At 57.2% G+C, this 22,945-nt stretch overlaps 1 protein-coding gene across 1 annotated transcript; it reads left to right on the plus strand.

Moving 5' to 3' along the window:
* The first annotated feature begins 1,105 nt into the window (after positions 1–1,105).
* CCDC102A (coiled-coil domain containing 102A) lies at positions 1,106–22,593 on the plus strand. The gene is made up of 9 exons (XM_082863191.1): positions 1,106–1,174; positions 9,241–9,991; positions 12,135–12,361; positions 14,008–14,116; positions 16,794–16,910; positions 17,261–17,470; positions 18,904–19,074; positions 19,935–20,038; positions 22,311–22,593. Exons 2-9 carry the CDS (start codon positions 9,401–9,403, stop codon positions 22,438–22,440), a joined length of 1,659 nt encoding a protein of 552 aa, XP_082719317.1. The 5' UTR covers positions 1,106–1,174; positions 9,241–9,400; the 3' UTR covers positions 22,441–22,593.
* Positions 22,594–22,945: the final 352 nt, after the last annotated feature.

Below are 22,945 nucleotides of genomic sequence, written 5' to 3' on the forward strand. Positions count from 1 at the left end.
ATCTTGCAAAAAGCGTGAGATTTCATGAAGTTGATGGAAGTGATGCCGTGGAAATGGAGCAGCAGCTGACCACAGAGGAAGAGAACTTCTGTAAGAGAAATGACCAAGAACTTCCAGAGAGAACTGTTTGACTATCAAAGGATTCATAGTGAGCCTTGGGAGTGAAACCCCAAATACTTCTGCAAAAACTGAGCCTCTTGCTGCAAAGAGCCAATACTTTGTTCATTCTAATGCATGCATGATTGCAACCATAATCTAAATACAGGCATACCTTGGAGATATTTCAGGTTCGGTTCCAAGTCACCACAGTAAATCAAATATTGCAGTAAGTCGAGTCACACGAATTTTTTGGTTTCCCAGTGCCTGTAAAAGTTATGTTTACACTATACTGTAGTCTAGTAAGTGTTCAATAGCATTATGTCTAAAAAAACCTTTTTAACTTAAAAATCTTTATTGCTAAAAAATGCTAACCATCATCTGAGCTTTCAGCAAGTCATAACCTTTTTGCTGGTGGAAGGTCTGAAATATTTTGAGGGTTATCAAACGGTGACACAGAGACTCGAATTAAGCACATGCCGTTGGTGCCAACAGACTCGCTCTAGACAGGGTTGCCACAAACCTTCAATTTGTTAAAACAAAACATCTTGTGAAGGGCAATAAAAAGAGATGTGTCTCTACTGTTAATTACCGGTTCAAACTAATTTATCTTCTTCATTTTTAGTTTCTTTTCCCATGTAAAGTCCCAATACAGCAATATACCTCTCTGAACTTCTGGTCCTCTTTTTAGACGGATTCACCTCAGTGGCCTTCCAGCGGACAGAATGTGGTAAGAACAGGGCCGCCAGGCGCCCGCCTCCCCATCTCGCCAAAACCGAAAACACTCACTCGCAAGGGAGGAAGTCCCAAAGTGACAGGGCGCACGCAAGGGCCCCAGAAGGTAATTGCCCGGGACCGCCCCGTCAGCTGCGGCCCTACCCTTCGCAGGAAGTACCCTGGCACATCAGAGAAAACCTCCGCCCGGCGGGCCAAGTGCCCCATCACACTTCTCAACACGCACGAGGTTACTCTGGCCAACCCTTCTGCTGTACAAAGGGAAAACTGAGGCCCGATGAGGGGCAGGGACTTGCTGCTCCACGTCCACTCGGTGGCAGAGCTGGCACTGGGAAGAATGCAGGTAACAAAAGTGAACACTTGGTAAACACGCTCCACGTGCTGAGCCCGGGACAGCCGGTGCCCAATTCAGCTGCTGGGCGCCTAGTATGTCACTGGCGCAAGGAGAAACCTGAGGCGGGAAAGCCGAGCCCCGCGGGCGCCCCCAGACCATGCCTTCCTTCCCCCCTACTCTCGGCCCCCATGCTGGGGTGGGGCCTATGTCGGGGTCCGGCACGCTCTGTGCTGATCCCGCCGGCTCGGCCCGCGCCCCTCGTCCCAAAGTTAGGTTTGGGTCCCCCACCCCACCAACTAGGACGGCCAGGGTCAGAGCCAGTCCGCAACCCGCCGGGGCCCCACCGCCCCCGCCCCGCCGACTCCTCTCCCTCCCCTCCCCCCGGGAGGGAGGAGGAGACTCCGCGGCCCTCCCTCGGCCCTCCCGGCGGCGGCCGCAGCAAGCCCCGTGCCCGCTCCGCCCATCCGCGGCGGGTCGGACGTCCGGAGCCCGCGGGTCCCCGGCCGAGGTGAGCGGGGCCGCCAATGCAGGAGACCGAAAGCCACGGCGTCCCGGGAACTCCCTCCAGGCCGCGAACTTTCCGCGGGAGGGAAGGGGTTAAGTTGGGGGCGTGTTGGAGTAGAGGAGAGAAGCTGGGGCTCTCGCATCCGCAGCAACCCCCAGACTCGGAGCAGAACTTCCTAGCCCCCTCCCCGGGTTCCCCCACCTCCTGGGGCCCGGGCCTCGGGAGTGAAAGGGCTGCGGGAGTTGGGGGTAAGGCAGGGCCGCCCTCGGAATGCACTGGGCCGGGGCCGGACGGGAGGGGGGCGCCAGCGGGCGGGGGCGGAATTTGGAACTCTCCCGGGGGACCCAACGTGGTCACCATGGCGAGTGCGGGATGGACGGGCGGCGCGGGCCAATCGGAGCGCGGCGCCACTGCCCCAGGCCTGCGGCGGCTGCCAATAAGGGACCGCGTGGTGGGGTGGGCGGGACCGCGTCTCGAGGGGCCGGGAGACCCTCCTCCCTTAGCCCGCCGCTCGGGTGAGCTGGGAGGCTGGGGAGGGGGTAAGGAAGAGAAGTCTAAGGCGGCTCGCGGTCGTGGGAGGGCCGAAGGGGAATTTCTGGAAGGTGTTGGGGCAGGTGGAACGACGGCTCAGTGCTAGGAGAAGGGAGTGGGCCTCGTTGACCCACCGTTCTGATTGTACGAACGACTGGTGTCCGGCAAGCCCGTTCCCCATCCGGGGCTTCAGTTTTTCTATCTTAAGTGTCGGTTATGTAGGGCTGTTGTGGAGCTTGGATTAGTTCGTATTGGCGCAGATTTTTCCCACTTGTTGGACAAAGCTTTTAGGTATCTTGTTAGTGCCTCTCCCCATCCTACAAGTAAGGAAACAGCCTCAGAGAGGGCACGGACTTGCAGATAGCACACAGCATAACAGAGGCAGAGATGAGACTCGTGGGAAGTCTGCTGTACAAGAGTGAATAGTTCAAGGAGTTGCTCAGAGGCCCGGGGCAGGGGTCCGCCCCCGTGAAAGGCTTCCATCCTCTGCCAGCTATGTTTGGCCACTTTGGCCTGATGACTGAGGACCCCACTGTGTAGGTGGTCCCAGGGGCATCTTGCCCCTCAGGTGATCACGACCCAAGAGGGGAGGCATCCCGTCCCAGCATTCTAGCACCCCACCCCCAGCCCTACTTTGCTGCTGGTCCTCTATGTGGATGTGGACCAGTAGCTGTACCTCTGGGTCTCAGTTGGCCCATTTATAAAGAAGGGAGTTCTGATCGGTGATTTAGGATATCTGTGGCTCCTCGATATGAGATGGGGGTACCTGGGAACAGGCCAGGGGTGGCCACCCCCTCGGGCTCCGGTTCAACCTGCAGGCTCCCTCCCTCCTTCTCAGTCCTCTCCTGGAGGTCCAGTGACTGGAGCGTGGGCAGCAGGTCAGAGGGACAGGCGCCCACAGTTTGTGGGCTGACCAGCCTTGGGCCCTGCACTTATCCAATCAGGCCGTCCTTTGTGGTTTCCTGCCGGGCTCTGCTCCCTGCCCACAGCCAGGCCTGTGGCCACACGCCAGCCCTAGAGCCCCACCTGAAAGGTTCTGGGAAAACATAGAGGGTTTCTGAGCTAGAGGGAAGAGTAGGGCCACCAGGCGCACCGGCCCCAATACCCTAAACTGAGCCCCATCTAGGCCTCGGCATTGCTTACTCTTCTCACTAGATATGAGTCATCTAAACATGCTAAGGACGAAACACAAAGTTGTCCCCCTGTGAGTCAGGCTTCCTCAGATAAGATGCCTGATCCTTGACCTGGCCATGAGATGACCTCTCACTGTGACCTTGGCCTCAGACAGACTCTGACACCTACCTGGCTCAGAGCCTAGCCACAAAGTGACTCCTGATCCTTAGGATGGCTCAACCCTCCCAGGTTATAGGCAACCCTTAACTGTTCATTTTCCATCCATCAACCTGGGAAGCATTTATGCAGCATCTGGGCCCTGTGCTGACAGCCAGCGAGACCAAGATGCCCTTGTGGACTTCACAGTGTGGCAATTGCTGAAGAACAGGGAGGTGCCAGTGCTTTGGGAGCACTAACATACTCTGTGTACAAGGTCAGGGAAGGCTACCCAGAGGAGACGTATCCCAAACTAGGTCTTAAAGGATGCATAGGAGTTTGCTGCTGGAGAAAGAAAGGAGAAACAAACGTTCCAAACAGGTCCATGAGCAGCAGGAACCACTGGTCACTTTGTGTAGACAGGGCTGGTGAGGGCCTAGCCTGAGGCAAATATCAGATCAAAACATTATGGTTTCTGTCCTATGAGTGGCCAGCCGCTGCCTGGAGCAGTGAGGATGGCTGCAGGGATGGGGTTCAGGGGCTCTGAGTCCCACGTGGCCCCGCTGCCCAGCTCAGGGGATGTGAAGTCATGGTTCAGCCTTCTGCTCTCCACCCCACCAGTCAACTTGGAGTAAATCTTGTATGCAGGGCCTGTCCTAGTGGCTCTGGGTGGCGCAAATGTCCTACCTGGGTTGGGGGAAGCCTGGACTGCAAGAAGAGAGAGGGCAGCTGGCCAGGTCTGGCTGCGGAAGGTTATGGGGCTCTGCTCCCGGGCAGAGAGTGAGGCTGGGGAGGCCAAGGTGTTTCCTGGAGGTGGTAGAACTGAGCTTGAAGTGTGGGTGGGATTTTAGAGGCTGAGGGGGGCATCCCAAGTGGGGGAACAGCCTGGGCAGAAACCCTGAGGATTCAAGCAGGAATAGACCCGTCTGGCTGGTGGGAGGCAAGAGAGGGGAGGGTGGGTGGGAAAGGCTCTCTGGGCCTGTGGAGGCTGGTCCCTCCTCCACCTAATCCTTGGGAGGTGGTGACACCCTGCAGAAATCAGGAGGCCACCCCACACATATCTGCACAACCCTGGGGAAGAAGGAGCTGAGCCTGGTGGGGTAGGGCAGCTGGAGCCTGTCTCTACAACTGCAAGCTGAATCTCTGTGTGGCATCAGCTCTCGGTGAGTGTGTACGTTACCAGGGCTTGGGGGTGTGTGTGTATGTGTCCGTCCATGTCGCCAAGGCTGTGTTATGTGAGTGGGGTGGGGTAGGGGTGAGGGGAGACGTTTCTGGGCAGAGTCTAGCTGCCCTTGAGTGTGTGTGCAGGGCTCCTGGTGTGCTGGGGAGTAGGCTTCTCCAGAAAACCGACCTTGGGCTCCCACCCCCGTGCCTTTACATGTGCGCGCACACACACCCTTCAGGGGACCCTGGGCCTGCAGGAGGGAAGGTGGGAGGGCTGTTCAGAGCCCCTCTGTCCCCACTGCTCCCCGCCACCAGCCCCCGGGAGGGGCCGGGCCAGGCTCCTGGGGAGGGGAACAGGAGCTGAGTCTGGAGCCCACCCCTGCCTTTAGTGTGGGCGCCTGGAAGCCATTAGAGGCCGGGGTGGCGCCTGCCCTGCCCCTGCGCGACAGGCTTGGGATTCCTGGAAGGACTGGGCCACCCCCTCCCTGCCAAGCCCCGTGCCAGGCCTGGCAGCTCCCAGAGTGTCAGAGAGAATGTGGCAGTGCGCCCCCGCCCCCCTCTCAGTTTAGGGGCTGCAGGACGGGCCCAGCAGACAGGAGCCCGGCCTTAAGCACCCCCTCCTCACCACCCCCCGTCCCCCATTCCCAGCACAGCTCTGGTGGGGCTGCCTGGGCTGCCTGCCGGGCTGGCACTCGGGTTTCCTGCCTCCTTCCCCTACCCCGTAGGCTCTCACATTGTTTTTCTTTTCCAAGAGCTTCTCCATGTGGAGCTGGGCCAGGAAAATGGGGCGAGGAGGAGTGTGCGTGTCCGTGTGTGTGTTCGTGTGTATGTGCTTGTCTTAGGGGTGAATATGTATCTTTGCATGTCCCTGTGTATCCATCTTTGTGGGCATGTATATGTCTTCAGGTGTGTCTGTAACTCTGTATCTACAAGGGAGCGTCTCTCTGTGCATACATACAGTTGTGTGTGCATACGGGGCCATTTCTGAGTGTGCGTGTGTCTGCCCGTGTCTCTGTATCTATATTTACATGTATGGGATTGCTTGTGTGTGCAGTTGTGTGTCTGGGTGTGCACATGTCTGTGAATGCACGTGGAATCTAGGCCAGCCACCTCATTGCACAGTTGGAGAGAGTGAGTCGCAGTGGGCACTCAGCCTTCCAGGGATCCCGTGGGGAGTCAGGGGTGTACAGGGACCTAGAACCTAGGTCTGTATGGCTGTGTCTGTGTACATAACTTTGTGCAGTTGTTACTGGGGTTGATACATGCATGTTTGTGTGTCTGGAACTATGGGTGGTGACAAGGCATCACCAGTTACTCATATGTCCCAAACTTGGATGATTAAAATGCAAATTCCCAGCCCCACACCTACTGAACATGACTCTCTGGGGGGTGAGGCCCAAGAACTGCATTTTAAGCAAGTGTCCAGGTGAATCTGAAAGACTCCTTGATCTAGAAGTGCTGGTCTCCCTCACCTCTCACCCCAGTTCTACAGGTGGAGAAACTGAGGCCCAGTACATGGGGCAGTGGTTTACATGAGGTTGGTGACAGAGCTGGGCCCAGAACTGGTGCCTGGTGAAGGCAGACAGTAAACAAACAGCAAATGCACTAGAGAAATGTAGTAGGATCACTGATCAATGCTGAGGAACTATGACACTGATGGTCATGAATTGAAACTGACACTGGTCCACACAGTGGTGTAAAACCTGCGATGCCTGGTTATACGGGTGAGGGCAGGAGCAGGCAGAACGGTGGAGGCGACCAGGGTTGGCGTTGCCTGAGAGACAAGAACAGGTGAGACAGCTGGGGCACTCAGGGCATTTGTGAGGACGAGGTTGCGACCGTGGCACGTAGCAAGGAGAGAAGGGACAGGGTGGGCAGTGGGGACAGTGAACAGGCGGGGCGATCGGTAGGCTGTAGCTCCTTTGGAGATTGAAGAATTCTTGGTGTTCGATCCCTAGAGGGAGTGAGCTTGGAACTGACTCTTGAGAGAGGTCACAGCTATTGGTAATGACAAAGGTTGTGGCCACTGGCATGATCAGGTTTGTGTTTTAATTTTTTTAATATAAATTTATTTATTTATTTTTGGCTGCGTTGGGTCTTCGTTGCTGCACAGGCTTCTCATTGCAGACTGCTTCTCATGGCAGTCTCTTGTCGCGGAGCACGGGCTCTAGGCGCGCAGGCTTCAGTAGTTGCGGCACGTGGGCTCAGTAGTTGTGGCTCACGGGCTCTAGAGCAGAGGCTCAGTAGTTGTGGCGCATGGGCTTAGTTGCTCCGCGGCATGTGGGATCTTCCCGGACCAGGGCTCGAACCCATGTCCCCTGCATTGGCAGCGGATTCTTAACCAGTGCGCCACCAGAGAAGTCCCAGGTTTGTGTTTTTAAAAACTCACTCTGGCTGCTGCCCTTGAGAATGGATTTGAAGGAGGCAAAAGGGGGCAGGGGGATGGGGCAGGGAGGGCGGTGGCTGCAGTCTCCCAGGTGGGAGATGATGGTGGTGGCCTTGACAGGTTAGTGGCTGAGGAGGAAGAAGGTGGATAGATCCACGTGATGTGTGGCAGACAGACTGACATGACTTGGAGGTGGGGAGAAAGCAGATTCCAGGATGTTCCCACAGCGTGAAGGAGTAAGGAAATGCTCTTCTCCCAGAGGGGACATCCAGAAGGAGGATCCAGTAGTGGGGAGAGTGGAGACGGTGAATCCCATCCGACCAAGCTGAGTCTGAGTTGTCTGAGGGACATGCTGGTGGTTTGGGCGATTCTGGAGGGCAGCCTGGGGTGGAGAGAGAGATTCAGGGTTATTGAGGACATGGCGAGATGGCTCAGGCAGGGGCAGCCAGAGAGGAGAAGGGGGCAAGGACTGGATGACACCAGCACTCCAGGGAAGGTGATGGGGAACAGCTGGAGAAGAGGAGGAAAACCCAGAGAACACCCTGGGAGAGAGCGATGCAAGAAGGGAGGGATGGAAGGTGCCCAGAGCTAGAGAGGGCACACCTGGGAGGGCTAGGATGTGCCCAGTGGGTAGGGCAGGGGAGCCGGAAGCCAGCCTGGCAAGGCCTGATGAGAGAGAGAGAGGGAGGTGGACAGGGTGGAGACAGCAAGTGTGGACCCCTCGGGATGGGCCTTGAAAGGGAGGAGACAGAGAAGTGAGGTGAGAGTGTCAGGAGAGACTTTAGCGGGTGGGGAAGGCCCCCTGGAGAGGCATCATTGGCAGGGGTGGGAGAAGCTGGATGTGGGAGGACTTTGACCCAAGGAGGGAGAGCCCCGCTGTCCTCTTAGGGGCAGAGAGGAGGGGGCCGTGGGGCTTGGGGCAGGACAGGGAGGGAGTGCCAGCCTGACAGCTTCTCTTTTCACTGCAAACTCTGACATTAGATCACCTGCCAAGAGTGACGGGCTTAGAGGCCAGAGGAGGGTGAAGAGGTGACACAGAGCGTTGGCCAGACAGTGTTGGGACACTGTTCCGGATTGCTGAGAGCCCCACCAGCAGTGCCCTGGTGGGTCCCTGAAAAAAGGAAGAGATGGCAATCAGGGCAGGGCCTTAGGGGCCGGGGTGAGGATCTGTGGGACAGGCCCAGCTGAATGGGGAAGGAAGTACGAGATGCCCCGAGGGGCTGCTCCTGGGGGTCAGCACAGAGCCACATGGAGGGAGGGTGTGGCAGGTTGGGGAAAGAGAGGGGCATGTGTCTCACTTATTTTAAAGGGGACGTGGCCCGTGAACAGCAGAGCTCAGCGGCAGGCATGGGGGGCACCTCACCACACCGCACCGCCACCATCTAGACACCGGCTTATTTCTGTCGTACCACCAGTGCGTGCAGGTGTTCACCACACCTGCCCCAGTGTTTGCATTTGGACTTCTGGGTGCTGTATCTGGATTAACTCCAGGGCTTAACTTTGCTGAGCCTCCCTTTCCTCTTCAGTAAATGTCTATAATTTCCCCCAAGTCTGTGGAGAGGATAGTTCACGTAGCCATGGTGCCTGGGCCTCCATAAATGTCACTGTCATTGTCATCAGTGCTGGGACAAAGACCAGGAGGCAGCCCCTGCCCTCAGCAAACTCACAGCCTGGGGTCAGGATGGGGAGCACACAGGGACACAGATAAGTGATACAGTGAGATTGGCTAGTGGAGACATGGGCTGGGGCTGACCACCTGGCCTGAGGGGGTCCGGGAAAACTTCTTGAAGAAGGTGATATCTCAGATAAGTTTTAAGGATGAGAAGCGTTAGCCCAGTGCAGGAAGAGGCTGGGAGGGGACTCCTGGCGGCAGGGCCAGCATGGAAGCATGCAGCATTCCCGGTGGAGAGAGAATAGTATAAGCCATTCGCTGTGTGAGATGGGACCTGAAGGTCAGGGACAGCAGATCAAGGTTTCAGATCAGCTGCAGCTGCTGCAGGGTGAAGGGACTCAAGGGGGGAGTCTGAAGGCCAGTGAGGAAGCGGTTGCAGGCCCTTGCTCACCATTCCAGCCTCACTGGGGCTTCTGGAGGTGACCACTTTCACTCCTCCCACCTTTGCCCATGCTGTTCCCTCTGCCGGTTACTCCCTTCCCATGGCTGAGCTTAAGGATATGGACGGATGGTAGCCACCTCCTAATAATGGTTGTGTTCTCCCACAGGTTGGAGGAGGCATCCCCCGCCCCGTGGCCGGGAGAGCAGCGGGTAGCAGTGGCCATCATGCACAGTGGTATCGCGTCCGCCGCGCGCGCCCCGCGCCGCCTCTGAGTCTGGGAGTTCCAGCCCAGGGCCCGAGAGCCTGCCCGCCCCCGCGGCCACACCATGAGCCACGGGCCGAGCCCCCGGCTGGCCGAGTCCCCGCAGCTGTCCAAAGGCAGCCTCCTGACCATCTTGGGCAGCCCGTCGCCCGAGCGCATGGGGCCGGCCGACTCGCTGCCGCCCACGCCGCCGAGCGGCACGCCCTCGCCCGGTCCGCCTCCTGCTCTGCCGCTGCCGCCGGCGCCCGCGCTGCTGGCCGACGGGGACTGGGAGAGCCGTGAGGAGCTGCGGCTGCGGGAGTTGGAGGAGGCGCGCGCGCGGGCGGCGCAGATGGAGAAGACCATGCGCTGGTGGTCGGACTGCACGGCCAACTGGCGCGAGAAATGGAGCAAGGTGCGCGCCGAGCGCAACCGCGCGCGCGAGGAGGTGCGCCAGCTGCGCCAGCGTCTCGACGCGCTCACCAAGGAGCTGGCGGGCGCGCGGCGCGAGCGCCAGGAGGCGCAGGGCGAGTGCGAGGCGCGGGGCCGCGAACTGGCGCGGCTGCGGGGCGCCCGGGGGGTCATGGACAGGACGCCTGACGGTCCCGAGACCGAGCCAGAGAGGGAGCAGGAGCCAGTGCGCGACGTCGGGTCGGAGAGACCCCCGGGCAGCCAGGTGCGCGGCGGGGGGGCGGGGCTGCTGGGCGGGGCCTTCGCGCTGGATTTTAGAAGTGGGAGGGGCTGATTGACTCGGGCAGAAGAGGTGGCCGCCTGGCTTAGAAAGAGGGGTAGTAAGGGCCGGGCCCGCAGGGAGGTTTCACTTCTTCAGGGGGTCAGGCTCTACACTGCAGGGCCCCAGGTTACCTCCCTTCCAGAGACCGCCCGCAGGGCAGAGAGTCCCCGGTTCTGGTGGTCCCTCCACTCCCACACCTGAGTAGTCAACAGAACCAAGAAATCATCCTCTTTGAGCAGGAGCAGGTTCTAAGCACTTACCTGGAAGACATCCATTAGTAGCAGAGCTGAATCCATTCATTCGTTCGATTTGAATTTAGGGGAAGGGGGAGACATAAGAGGTGTCAATCAAAGCTGAGGGGTGGGGGGTTATCCGGGCAGTGGGAGCACAGAGGAGGTCCCAGATCCAGGCTTTGAGGAGGGGGCTGCACAGAAGCTTTTCTGGAAGCAGTCCATTTAAGCTGAGACTAGGAGGATGCGGAGGAATTGGCTGTGAAAAGTGCAGGAATGCATTCCAGGTGGTGGAAATTCTGTGCAAAAACCTAGAGGCCGAGAGTGCCTGGTGAGTTTGGGAAATGGCATCCACGGTTCGATGGGCACCTCCACAGGGCGCTAGGCTGTGCACGTGCGTTGTCTGCTTAATTCTCAGAGCAACCCCAGGAAGTATTTCCTTTACCAACGAGAACACGGAGGCGTTGAGAAGTTAAGTACCAATGGCTCCCAGCTGGTGACTAGAGTCACTGGGAGTTGCCCTCAGGTGAACTCCAGAGCCCATGGTGATAGTCATCAGTACATCTGGAATATTAATGGTGTGTGTGGAGGGCAGCCTCCCCTGAACCAGCAGGCCTGTCACCAGAAGGCCATCTAGGGATAGAGTCCAGCATCAGGTTGCTCCCAGCTCTGTCCCCAGGCCGGCCAGCTCCTCTAAGATTCTTGGTTGCCCCCTCTCCTCTCCTGCCTGTGGGCTAGAGTGGGCACTGCTGCCTCCTGGTGGCTGAAGCCCCTCTTCCCCAGGCCTGCATGGTGTTTGCAGTTGGGATTCATTGCTTTTCTTCGGGGCAGGGAATGAGAGCCCCTGTATACCAGCCAGCCTCACGGCACTATTCCTGTTCTCTCCTTCTTCTGGTTATGAGTCACAGTCGACGGGGTGGCAGGTACCAGCGGTGGGAGCTCTGGAGTTGCAGTCTGAGTTTGCTCTCCAGCCCAGCCCTGTCCTCTGTGACCCACAGCAAGTCCCTTCTTCTCTCCTTGTTTCCTCATTTGTGAATTGGAGCTTTGGACCAGGTGGCACCAGAGGCCCCCACCCAGACAGTCTGAGATACAAGAGGAGTAGAATCTCACTCCTCAGGGGGGCCTCAGGGCCACTGTCCCAGTCTAGATAGGGAAACCAAGGGCCAGTCAGGGAAGGGGCTGGCCCAGACTCATCTGGAAAGGCTGTGGGAAAAGCCAGGCTGTAACAGAGGCCATGGGCGTCTTGGGTCTGTAGTCAGAGGCAGGCCAGGGGGCAGACAAGGGCAGAGGGGAAGGGGAGCCTGGCAGGGAGGAAGAGGCCTCAGAGTTGAGTTAATAATCACTCGCTGCTTCCTATCTGGGAGCTGGTTCCGCTCGCAGAGGCCACCCACCTTCCTATGCATCTTTTGCCACTTTACTTATCATGTTGCAGGTGTTTGCACCTGAAAAACGGGATCTTCGAGTGGGAATTCCTTTTGAGGGAGTCTAGTCTTTATTCGTTGTAGGAATCCCTGCTTCTACATACCTTCACACCAGTGTCCCACCAAATGTTTGCATACTTCCACTGACAGGGAGCTTACCACCTATTCTGGGGACTCTTCCAGGATTCAGGGAACCTTAGTGGCTGACTCTGTGTACACTTTTAGGCAGTGCAGGGAGAGGGTGTGTCCCTCCCTCTCCAGGGGTTGAGAAGCAGGCAGCAGAAGAGGAAACTGGGATCCAGAAGCACTGTGTGACTTGCCCAAGGTTACCCACCAAGCTGATGCCAGACCCTGGGCCTAGGAGAGGCCACGATGAAGGCCAAGAGGGTGAGGACTCAGCGACCACTGACCCCGCCTCCACCTTGGACCCCACAGGAGCTGGAGCTGGTGGAGGGCCTGCTGAAGAGCAGACCAGAGGAGCCCGAGGGCTGCTGGGAGGCACGCAGCGTAGGGGCCGGGGCCTCACGGGGCAGCTCGGGCCGCCAGGAGCGTAGCCGACTGCCCTGGGAGGACACTGCCACCATCGAGGAGGATGCCTCCAAGTTGACTGCCCTGCGGCTACGGCTGGATGAGTCCCAGAAGGTGCTGCTCAAGGAGCGAGAGTAAGTCCCGGGAGGCAGGCAGGGGCCGGGGGCCGGGCCAGGCCACTCCAGGGCGTCCTCAGAATCACAGAGTGAAAATCCGTGTCTCAGAAGGTGAGATTCACTGAAGCGGAATGGTACTGTTTCAGTCTTGGGACTTTAGAACAGTGGTGCTCTGCCCAAGGACACAGTGTGAGGTTTTTTATTATTATTATTATTATTAATTCAAATAATACGTGTTGGGCATCGGGGTCAGATTCTGCTCAGCAGTGAGGATACAGCCATCAGTAAGACCAGAAGTCCCTGCCTTCATGGGGGGAGAGTGCCGTGGGCAAAAATAAAAGCAGGGAAGAAGGGATAGGGAGATTGGGGGGTTGCAGCTGGGGATTTGGCTTTGGACGTGTTGAGTTTGAGATGGCATGGAGGCAGTTGGGGACATGAATGAATCTGGAGTTTGGGAGACGGGTCTGGGCTGGAGGTAAAAACACAAGAGTCATTGGCAAGTAGATGATACTGAAAGCCGTGAGCTGGGGTGAGAGTGGATAGGGAGGTGGCCAGAGGATGGGGCCCTGAAGCTGACCAAGTTTAGAAGAGGGAAACAGCAAAGGAGATGGGAGAAGAGAGCCAGTGGGGGGCAGAGAAAGCAGGAGAAACTGTGTCACGGAGGAGGGAGTGATCAGCTAGTCAAGTAGGAGGAGGACTGAGCACTGACCAGTGGATTTAGGACGTGGAGGTCACCAGTTACCTTGATCGGGGCACAAGCCCGATTATGATGAATATTTTGTAACACCCTCTTTTCTGTCCAGAAACTAAACACAAAGATAGTTTAACTTAACTACACACAGAAGTCTTTTAAAAATCAACATAATGCCCTTGTGAAGATAGAGGCAGAGATAAGGGTGTTGCTTCTGTAAGCCGAGGAACACCAGAAATTGTCAGCAAACCACCAGAAGCCAGGGGAGAGGCATAGAACAGATTTCCCCTCACACCCCTCACGTGGAACCAACCCTGCCAACACCTTGGTCTTAGATTGGAGCCTCCAGAACTATGAGACAATACCTTTCTTTTAAAGCAAAACAAACAAAAATCAACCTATTGTACAAACTGAAATGTAAAGAAATACTAGACTTCCAGAACGGGAGACCAGCACGGTGTGGGGTTGGTCGTAAAGCACTGTGTGCTGGGGCCAGATACCACGCTTGTTACCCACAGCGCCTCCTTCATGTTCAGGACAGAGTGCAGGGTGGGGGTCACGAGAACACATGGGACTGCCACCCAGTGCTGATGACAAGACGGGACCCGTCCTTCAGAGAGTCACTGGACAGTGTTTCCCAGCTTTTCCAACTGCAAAGCTGTGTGTTCAAACCAAGCCTACATAAAACAGATAGGAAGAAATGGGGGTCTCATTTGGCACATGAGCCCAGGGCCCAGTGCCCTGGAGGCCCGGTCACTCCACACTGGGAGCTGGGCACCTGTAGCTGTGCAGAGGGTGGGGCTCCAGAAGAAATGCAAAACCAGGGTGCCTGCCGCAGAGTGGGGCGCCAGGGCCTTGAATGCAGAGGCAAGCACTTTGGACATGGGATTGACAGGTGCAGGCTACATAGGAGGACTCAGCGGAGGGCCCCAGTGGACTCACCCCCATTTATCCCTCCCTCTCCCCTCCCCAGGGATAAAATGGCACTGAGCAGGAACATTGAGAAGCTGGAGGGGGAGCTCAGCCAGTGGAAGATCAAGTATGAGGAGCTGAGCAAGACCAAGCAGGAGATGCTCAAGCAAGTGAGTCCTGGAGACCACAGGGGCTTCCTGGAGGACGCAGTGCTGCACTGTTGAATTTCAGCAGAGGGAATGGAAGAAAGAAGGGCATTCATTCATCCACTGTCTCGCACCAGCCATGTGCCATGCAGTGTTCTGAGTGCTGGGGCAGGCAATGTCCTTACCTTTAGGAGCTCCCCTTAGCGGGGGCCGTGGTGAGGGAGACCAACAGTAAGCAGGTAGATAAATTCAGAAGCTGTGAAAGAGTCAAAACACAATCAGAGAAATGAGGTGGTGGGTCATTGAAAGAAAGGCTTCTCTAAGAGGGTGACATTTGAGGCAAGAGCTAAAGTGATTAGAAGAAGCCACCCTTGAGAGGAGATAGGGGCAAAGTTCCTGGCAGAAGGTACAGCAAACGCAAAGGTCCTGAGGCCAGAACAAGCCTAGTGTGTTCAGGAAATAGAGGCCAGTGTGGCTGGAGGATAGTAACTGAGAGATGAGATTGCAAGGGGAGCTAAATCCCATAGGCCTTGTAGACCAAGATGAAGGGGAGGAGTCTGGACGTTCGCTGGGCACACAGTGGGTGCAAAATCTCGCTGGAGCCTCACAGCAGTCAAGAAATCTGGGTCCTGATGTCCCCATCTTACAAATGAGGAAATTGAAGCTCCAGCTGGCAGAGAGGGGATTCCACCACTGCATTCTGGGGACTCAGGGCAGCCAGGGGTCAGGCTGGGCTTCCCTTACTGCTTCCTGTGCAGGCCCTGATGGCCACCAGGGGGCGCAGCCACCCACGGAAAGCTGGGCTGGATCCCTACTTTTCCAGAAGGCGTGAGGTTCACAGACCTCAGAGCCTGAAACTGTCCTGGAAAACCTGTCTTTAAGTAGAATCTCTTTAAGGAATCTCCTAAAATAGAGCTTCCCAGACGTCACCCTCATCCTCCTGAGTCAGCATCTTTGGGGGTTGGGTCCAAGAATCTGTCTTTTTAATCTTTTCAAATTGTGTAATCTTTTGAAGAAAAGTGAGTAAGACACAACCGTGCAGATTTACAGATACATAATTATAAAGATTCTCATTTGTATCAGGCTCTCTTCCCTCAACATTCCATATTTAAGGCTCATCCATGCCGTTGCAAAGAGCATTCATCTGGCAGTTTTCCCTGCTATACAACAGTGAATCTGCACTATTTTAAAAGCACCCCAGGTGCTTCTCATGTGACCAACCCCACACCCACAGGCAGACCCGGATTCAGATCCACTGGGTGCGTTCAGCCGGTGTTCACTGCCCCGGGCCCAGGCCATACAGGGATACGAAGGCGGGCAGACAGACACGCTGTCTGTCCTCCCAAGCTCACATTCTTGGGGGGACGGGCGTGTGTGTGGAGAAGTACCCCTTCTAGGCAGGGAGGACAGGAGAGGCCTCCCTGAGGAGGGACCACTTAGGCCAAGACCTGAGAATGAGAAAAGTCAGCCCTTCAAGATACCTCTGAACGGGGGCACCAGGCAGAGGGAACCACACGTGTGAAGCCTGCAGTGGACAGGAACTTGTGTATTTGAGGACTAGGGAGGAGGCCGAGGTGCCCAGAGCACAGAGAGCTCAAGGGAGAGAGGTGGGAGATGTCGTTGAGGGGAGACAGGTAGGGGTCCAATCCTGCAGGGCTTTACGGGACCATAGGGAGGGGTCAGTTTTTATCTTTTTTTTTTCATTTTTATCATTTATTTATTTATTTTGGCTGCATTGGGTCTTCGTTGCTGCGCACGGGCTTTCTCTAGTTGTGGTGAGTGGGGGCTACTCTTCGTTGCGGTGCACGGGCTTCTCATTGCAGTGGTTTCTCTTGTTGCAGAGCGCGGTCTCTAGGTGCACGGGCTTCAGTAGTTGTGGCTGGCGGGCTCTAGAGCGCAGGCTCAGTAGTTGTGGCACGTGGGTTCAGTAGTTGCGGCATGTGGGATCTTCCTGGACCAGGGCTCGAACCGATGTCCCCTGCATTGGCAGGCAGATTCTTAACCACTGCGCCACCAGGGAAATCCGTCAGTTTTTATCTTAAGGAACCTGGGAATGGAGATATGATTGGATTTATCTTTTTTATTTTTATTTATTTTTTGGCCACGCCGCATAGCTTGCAGGATCTCAGTTCCCCAACTGGGGATTGAATCGGAGCCCCCGGCAGTGGAAGCGCCGAGTCCTAACCGCTGGACCGCTAGGGAATTCTCCTGGGTTTATCTTTTTTTTTTTCGCGGTATGCGGGCCTCTCACTGTTGTGGCCTCTCCCGTTGTGGAGCACAGGCTCCGGACGTGCAGGCTCAGAGGCCATGGCTCACGGGCCCAGCCGCTCCGCGGCATGTGGGATCTTCCCGGACCGGGGCACGAACCCGCGTCCCCTGCATCGTCAGGCGGACTCTCAACCACTGCACCACCAGGGAAGCCCGGTTTATGTTTTTTCAAAGCTCCTCCTGGGCTGTTGTGGTGGAAAATGGGTTGACTGGGGAGATGAGGGGCAAGAGTGGACACTGGGAGGCTAGATGGTAATGAGGTAAGAGGTGAGAGATGTCAGAAGAGGCAGAAGTGGTCAAATTTGGGGTCTGTTCTAGTTACCCGGTGGCCCATTTGGGCACCACCTCAGGCTCCTTGCTGAGCCCTTATGACCAGTGCCCACCCACCAGGGCTGGTGGTCCTCACCTCACCAGGCTGTGCTGTGTCATGCAGCTCAGCATCCTGAAGGAGGCCCACCAGGACGAGCTGGGCCGCATGTCCGAAGACCTGGAGGACGAGCTGGGTGCACGCTCCAGCATGGACAGGAAGATGGCGGAGCTGAGGGGCGAGGTGAGGCCGCTGGGAGCGCCTGGGGCTCGGGGGACCAGGGGCCCTGCCACCATCAGTCATTCACGAAGAAGAGGGCAGGAACCAGGCCTGTACACTAAGGGGGAACCAGCCACACCCCGAGGGTGCTCCAGTCTGCAGGGGGTGGGCCTCTCTCCCACACAGAGACTAGAAGCGCCCTCACATCCTGCACACCGTGAAATAAGCCCGGGTTAATTATAGCCGCTGCAGCTGGACCTGCTTCCTGGAGTCAAAAAAACGGCTGCAGGAGGAGGTGGGGAGGGGGAGCCTCCAGCTCTGGCCTTCCGCGCCCCCTCCCTGTGGACCCCTCCCCCTGTCCTGCCCTGTTGCAGATGGAGCGACTGCAGGCAGAGAACGCAGCCGAGTGGGGTCGCCGTGAGCGGCTGGAGACAGAGAAGCTGGGCCTAGAGCGTGAGAACAAGAAGCTGCGGGCACAGGTCGGGGACCTGGAGGAGGCGCTGGCCCGGCGGCGGCGGCAGACAGCCAGCGCGCTGGACTGCGACCTGCGGGCCAGCCAGGCCGCGCTCTTCGAGAAGAACAAGGTGGGGCAGTGGGTGGCGCGGCCAGGGCTGGGGCAGAGGGCCTCCTGGGTGTCCAGCTCTAACCCGCAGGGGGCCAGGGACCGTTGAAGTAACAACTACGGACAGAGGTCGTAGTCGCCACAGCCGCGGCTCCTGCCGGGCGCCTGCTGTGGGCCAGGCTAAGTGATATCATAGTAGCTGCATTTATGGGGCACCACTGTGGGCCAGGCCCTGTGCCGGTGCTTTTTGTCCATGATATCACTTAATCCTCTCAACAGCCCTTTTATTAACCCAACAAATGTTTACTGAGCACCGTGTGTAAGCCTTGTTCTAGGTGCTGGGGACACAGCAGTGAACGGACAGGAGGGACGTGGCCTCCCCTCGTGGAGCTGGTGGCTCAGGGCGATGCAGGTGTTTTTCCCTCCCTCACACACTCACGCTGGTCACACAGCTCCGTGGCTGGGCAGGAAGAGGGAAGAGGGAATACCAGGGGACCTGGCTTAGACCCAGGTCATGGGGAGACTTCACTGAGGCAGTGACGTTTGAGCCGAGCTCTCAAGCGAATGCAGGTGTTGACTGGTAGTGAACTGATTCCGGGAGAGAATTCGGAAATACTGTGAATGAACGTCCCATGGCGACAGGGACATGGAACTTTGGAGGAGCAGGGTGGCCGGTGTGCCTGGAGGGCGGTGGGCAAGAAGGACGTGGTAGGTGAGGCAGGAGCTCAGGGCCACCTTTGAAGAGTAAGAGGTAGGTGCAAGCAGGTTGTGGTTCTCAGCGCTCACTGGCTGCTGTGTGGAAGGCGGATAGGAAGGCAAGCCGGTGGGGAGTCTGTCGCCGTTTCCCGGGGCAGCGGGAGATGATGGCGGCCAGGACCAGGCTCAGGTTGGTGGAGATGGAACAAAGAGGATGGATTCAAGAGACCTTTAGGTAGTTCCTGTCCCCATTTCATGGATGCGAAAACTGAGGCTCAGAGAAATCACAGAGCTCAGGGGTGGGCAGCTCCTCTCCTGGCTGCGCATCCCCTTCCCAGCCACTCTGGCTTCTGATCTCTTTTCTTCCGACACCCACTCCCCATCTTAGCTCATCTCCAGACCCAGGGCTTTAATGCCATTTACACACCAAAGAATCCCGACTTCACCCCTCCCCAGAAAACATGACTCAGCTCAAGTAGGCTGCTGGACACCTCCATGTCATGTCCCGCCGGCGCCCCAGAGTTACATGTCCAGAGTGGAGCCACCAGTTCCACCCACCTCTTCCCTCATTGCCCCGCATGCCTTCTCGCCTCACTAGACGGCACCTGTAGCCTCCAACTGCTCAGCCAGCTCTAGTACTGGTATTTTAGACAGCAGGTGGAGAGATTCCGGGCAAGAGAGACTCCGGCACCCCTAGAACTGCCTGACCTCATGGAACTCCCTCGCACAAGCCCTCCCCCAATCTCTGCTCCCTTGCAGGAGCTGGCAGACCTGAAGCATGTGCACAGCAAGCTGAAGAAGCAATTTCAGGAGAAGGTGGCGGAGCTGGCACACGCCAACCGGCGGGTGGAACAGCACGAGGCAGAGGTGAAGAAGCTGCGGCTGCGGGTGGAGGAGCTCAAGAAGGAGCTGGCCCAGGCTGAGGACGAGGTGAGCGCCTGCTGGGGCCCAAAGCACGCTGCAGGGCCTTCCCATGTCGGTCCGTGCTGGGTCCCCTGGCACAAGCCTGACTCTCAAGAGGGACCCAGGATAGAGCAGGTGGGTGGGTGACAGATGGTGTGTGGGTAGGAGGATGGGAAGAAAAATGGACAGACAAGGTGGATAAGTGGTTGAATAGATTAATGGATGGATGAGTGGGTGGATATGGAGTTGGTTAAATAGAAGGACAGAAGGATAACTCCATGGATGGATGAACAGATGGATGAGGAAATAGGTGGGCAGATGGATGGGAGAGGGAGAGAGGATAGATGGATGAGATGTAACAGCAGATGTCTGATGGGTGATTGGTTGGATGGATGGATATATGGAAAGATGGATGACTGAGTGGATAGTGGAAAGATGGACAGACAGCTGACTGGGTCAGTGGGTGGAGGAATGAATGAAGAGGGAAAGAAGGACAGAAGAATGGAAGGACACAAGGGTAGGGTGAATGGGTGTCTGAAGAGATTAACGAACGGTGAGTGGTGGGTACCTCCATGAGCAGAAGGATATTTCCGTGGGTGAATGATTAGATGAACAGATTCATAGGGTAGGTAGGTTGATGGGTGGGTCAGTAGCTTGGGGCGTTAGAGGATGGGTAGGTTTGGAAGGGAGGGGCAACAGGAAAGAAGAGAAGTGAAAGGGATGTTTCCCTGGAGGAGGTAGGCCTCAAAGGAGCGACAGGAATTGCTCTTGGGGAAGGTCATTCCCACAGAGGAACAGCAGGAGTGGCTGGTCCCAAGCAGATGGAGGGGCAGAGGCTGGCGCAGCCCTGGGTGACTCCCACGCTCTTGGCCCTGCTCACCCCCCAGTTGGATGAGGCCCACAACCAGGCGCGTAAGCTGCAGCGGTCACTGGACGAGCAGACGGAGCAAAGCGAGAACCTGCAAGTGCAGCTGGAGCACGTGCAGTCCAGGTGGGCCCAGCGTGCAGCCCCTCCGGGGGAGGACTCCTGGCTGGGGCTCAGAAACAGGGCAGAAGCGCTTCCAGCCGAGGGGAGCCAAGGGTCAGGGGTCAGGGTTGGAGCCCTGAGTGGGGCTAGTGGGGAAGACAGAGAAGGAAGAGATCTGGACGTCCTGGGGCCAGAATCCTGTCCCCTCCAGGCAGGAAGGGCCAGGGCCAGGAAACCGGGGAAGGGAGTGCAGGAAGTAAGACCAGCTGGGAGCCTCGGAATTGTGTCGTGTGTCCAGAGGATAGGAGGGGCGGCCAAAGAGATCAGGCCCAACGTGGGGCAGCAGGGAGGGACAGTGGGTCTGGGGAGTCTTTGATAAGAAGAATGAGCAGGCTGGGGTGATCCTGAAGGACTGGAGGGCAGGGAACCACGGAGGAGCCCCGGCCTTGATGGTAGCCCCGACCCCCTCATCTGTAGACAGGACCCATCAGCCTCAGTGAGGGAGGACCAGAAGGTCTGGGGGACCCACCCAGCACACTCTGCATCCCTCTGCTGCCTCCCTCTCCATCACAACACCCTGTGAATGGCTCTCTCCCCCAACTCCCCTCAGAGACATGAGATGACAGATAATATCTTGTCCAAGCCCCTCCCCATTTCAGAAGCCCCCCACCTGAGACTGAGTCTTCCTGTGCCGCGCCTGGGGCAGGCCCGTACCTGCGTCCTCTTATTTCATGGAATAGACAGAGCCCAGGCTCTGCAGCAGGCTGCCTGGGTGTTTGGGAATTCTGGCTCTGCACTTAGTAGCCGTGTCATTTGGGGCCACTTACTTGACCTCTCTTGGACAGAGTTTGCTCATCTGTAAAATGGGGCTGATAACAGTTTTTATTATCTCTTGGTTGTGGGAATTAAATGAGCTGATCTATGCTTATAAAAGTACCTGGCACATAATAAATGCTAAATATTAGTGGAGCTTTTGTATTTGGGTCAGATATTGTGCTATAAGAATCATGCTCCTATGAGAGAAGGAAAGGGAGAGATTTTTTTCCTAGGGGGCTGGCAGACGAGGAAACTGAGGCACGAGAGGGTAAGTCCTTCCACAGCTACACAGCTAGTGGGTGGTCAGGCCAGATCACCGCCCCCCGCCATCTGCCGCCTGAGCCCTCATTTGCAGAGCATGTACTGTGTGTGCTGAGTTTCTGTGGCTTAGAGTACAAGCTGTGGGAGGCAGACCTGTCAGCTGTGTGACCTGGCCAGCCGAGCCTCAGTTTCCCCAGCTGCCTGGGATGCTGCCTGTAAAGTGTTGTTCAGGGGCCCAGGCATGAGCCCAAGTCAGGCTCAGTGTCTGGCCAGCTCTGCCCCGCCACCCCACCGCGCCCCCCCCCCCCCCCCCCCCCCCCCCCGCCCCGACCCCGGCCCCACCCAGCACACACCCCTCCAAAGGCCGCCTAGCCTCAGGGCTCTCCCGCAGTCTTGGCCACATTCTCTGGGAGCCATAAACTCCCAGAGTGGGCAGGCAGGCTCTGCCCAGCCTCTCAAGTGCTTCCATCGGGGAGGGCGGGGCTGCCCGGGACCGCTGCCTCATTTTATTTCCCAACTTTTCGTGCTTTAATGTTCCGGGGACAGCTCACTAAATCACAGTGCAGTAATGGAGGCCCCCGCCTGTGCCCCTCCCTGCCGTGTTAATAATTCATGCCTTCCAGTAAGATGCAGCCTGGGCGGCTACTCCGCTGGGGGTGGGGTGCAGGGGAGCCAAGGGGAAGGGGGGATGGGCATTTCCGCCACCAGCTCCTCTTAGAGGGAAGTTTGCCTGGTAAATTTTGGCTTTAGGAATTTTACTGTGGGGAAGAGCTAGGGTGGAGCGCTTTCTCACTGACATTGAGGATGTGGGGGACTCAGAACCCATACCCCCAAACTCTCTCCCTGTGGGCTCTGGAGCCTGGCTTGGGTTTGAATCCCAGCAGCATGACCTTGAGCCTGCGGCTTCGCCTCTCTGAGCCCCTGGCCCACTCCATAGCCAGCCATCCAGCTCAGAGCCCAGCACCTGTCACTGCTGTCTGTGGGACTTCGGGCACATTACTCAACTGCTTTGTGCCTCAGTTTCCTTGTCTGTAAAATGGGGGTGACAGAAGCACCTCCCTCATTTCAGGGGCTTCCGGGAGGATGAAGTGAGGTGAGGTAATGTTTGTAAAAGGCCCAGTCTGGTGCCTGGCAGCAGGGAAGCGCTAGGGGCGGCTTAGCTGCTGTAGCACCAGCTGATCAGGCTCATCCCTGACCCGCCTGTCACCCCACCCCACAGGCTCCGGAGGCAGCAGCAGAACGCCCCCCTCTTTGGAAAGATCCGCAGTGCTCGCTTTGGCGCCGAGGAGGCGGGGGACGGAGCCAGCGACCTGGACGAGGATGAGGACCTGCAGATCCAGGTGGCCTAGAGCTCCCAGGGCTGGGCAGGACTGGCCAGCAGCCCGGGCCCCCGGGTGCCCAGGCTGACCCGCCACTTGAACTGATGCAGCTACCCGTGCTCGCTCTGAGAGCAGACCACGGTCCCTGCCACAGATGACTTCCTTCTCTCCCACAGTGGGCATCGGTGGTCCCACCTTACCTACACTCTGTGAAAGGGAAGCCATGGCCTATGTTTTTTATATATATATATATATATATAATATATATATATGTGTGTGTGTGTGTATATATATATATATATATATATATTATATATATATATATGTATATGCCTGGGGTCCTTGGACCCATTTGGTTTTATAGACACAGGACCACTCTGAGGCCCACTCTAGGTGCCGCCCCCCCACGACCTTCTTGCAGGGGGAGCGGGTGTCAAAGGAGGGCTGTTGGGGCCTCCACCCAGGCTGCCTCTCTGGGCCCTAGGGGTTGGGCGGGGGCTGTGGCTGTTCATAGTACAATGTGATAAACCCAGTC

This window comes from Leucopleurus acutus (assembly GCF_964270905.1).
Source record: "Leucopleurus acutus genome assembly, chromosome: 20".
Taxonomy (NCBI): Eukaryota; Metazoa; Chordata; class Mammalia; order Artiodactyla; family Delphinidae; genus Leucopleurus; species Leucopleurus acutus.

Excerpts from the sequence above, each read along its gene's own strand:
- CCDC102A (XM_082863191.1), top strand. The coding sequence starts at position 9,401 with ATGAGCCACGGGCCGAGCCCCCGGCTGGCCGAGTCCCCGCAGCTGTCC. Across the intron at positions 12,362-14,007 it reads GTGCTGCTCAAGGAGCGAGA|GGATAAAATGGCACTGAGCA; the intron begins GTAAGTCCCGGG and ends TCCCCTCCCCAG. Across the intron at positions 17,471-18,903 it reads CGCTCTTCGAGAAGAACAAG|GAGCTGGCAGACCTGAAGCA; the intron begins GTGGGGCAGTGG and ends GCTCCCTTGCAG.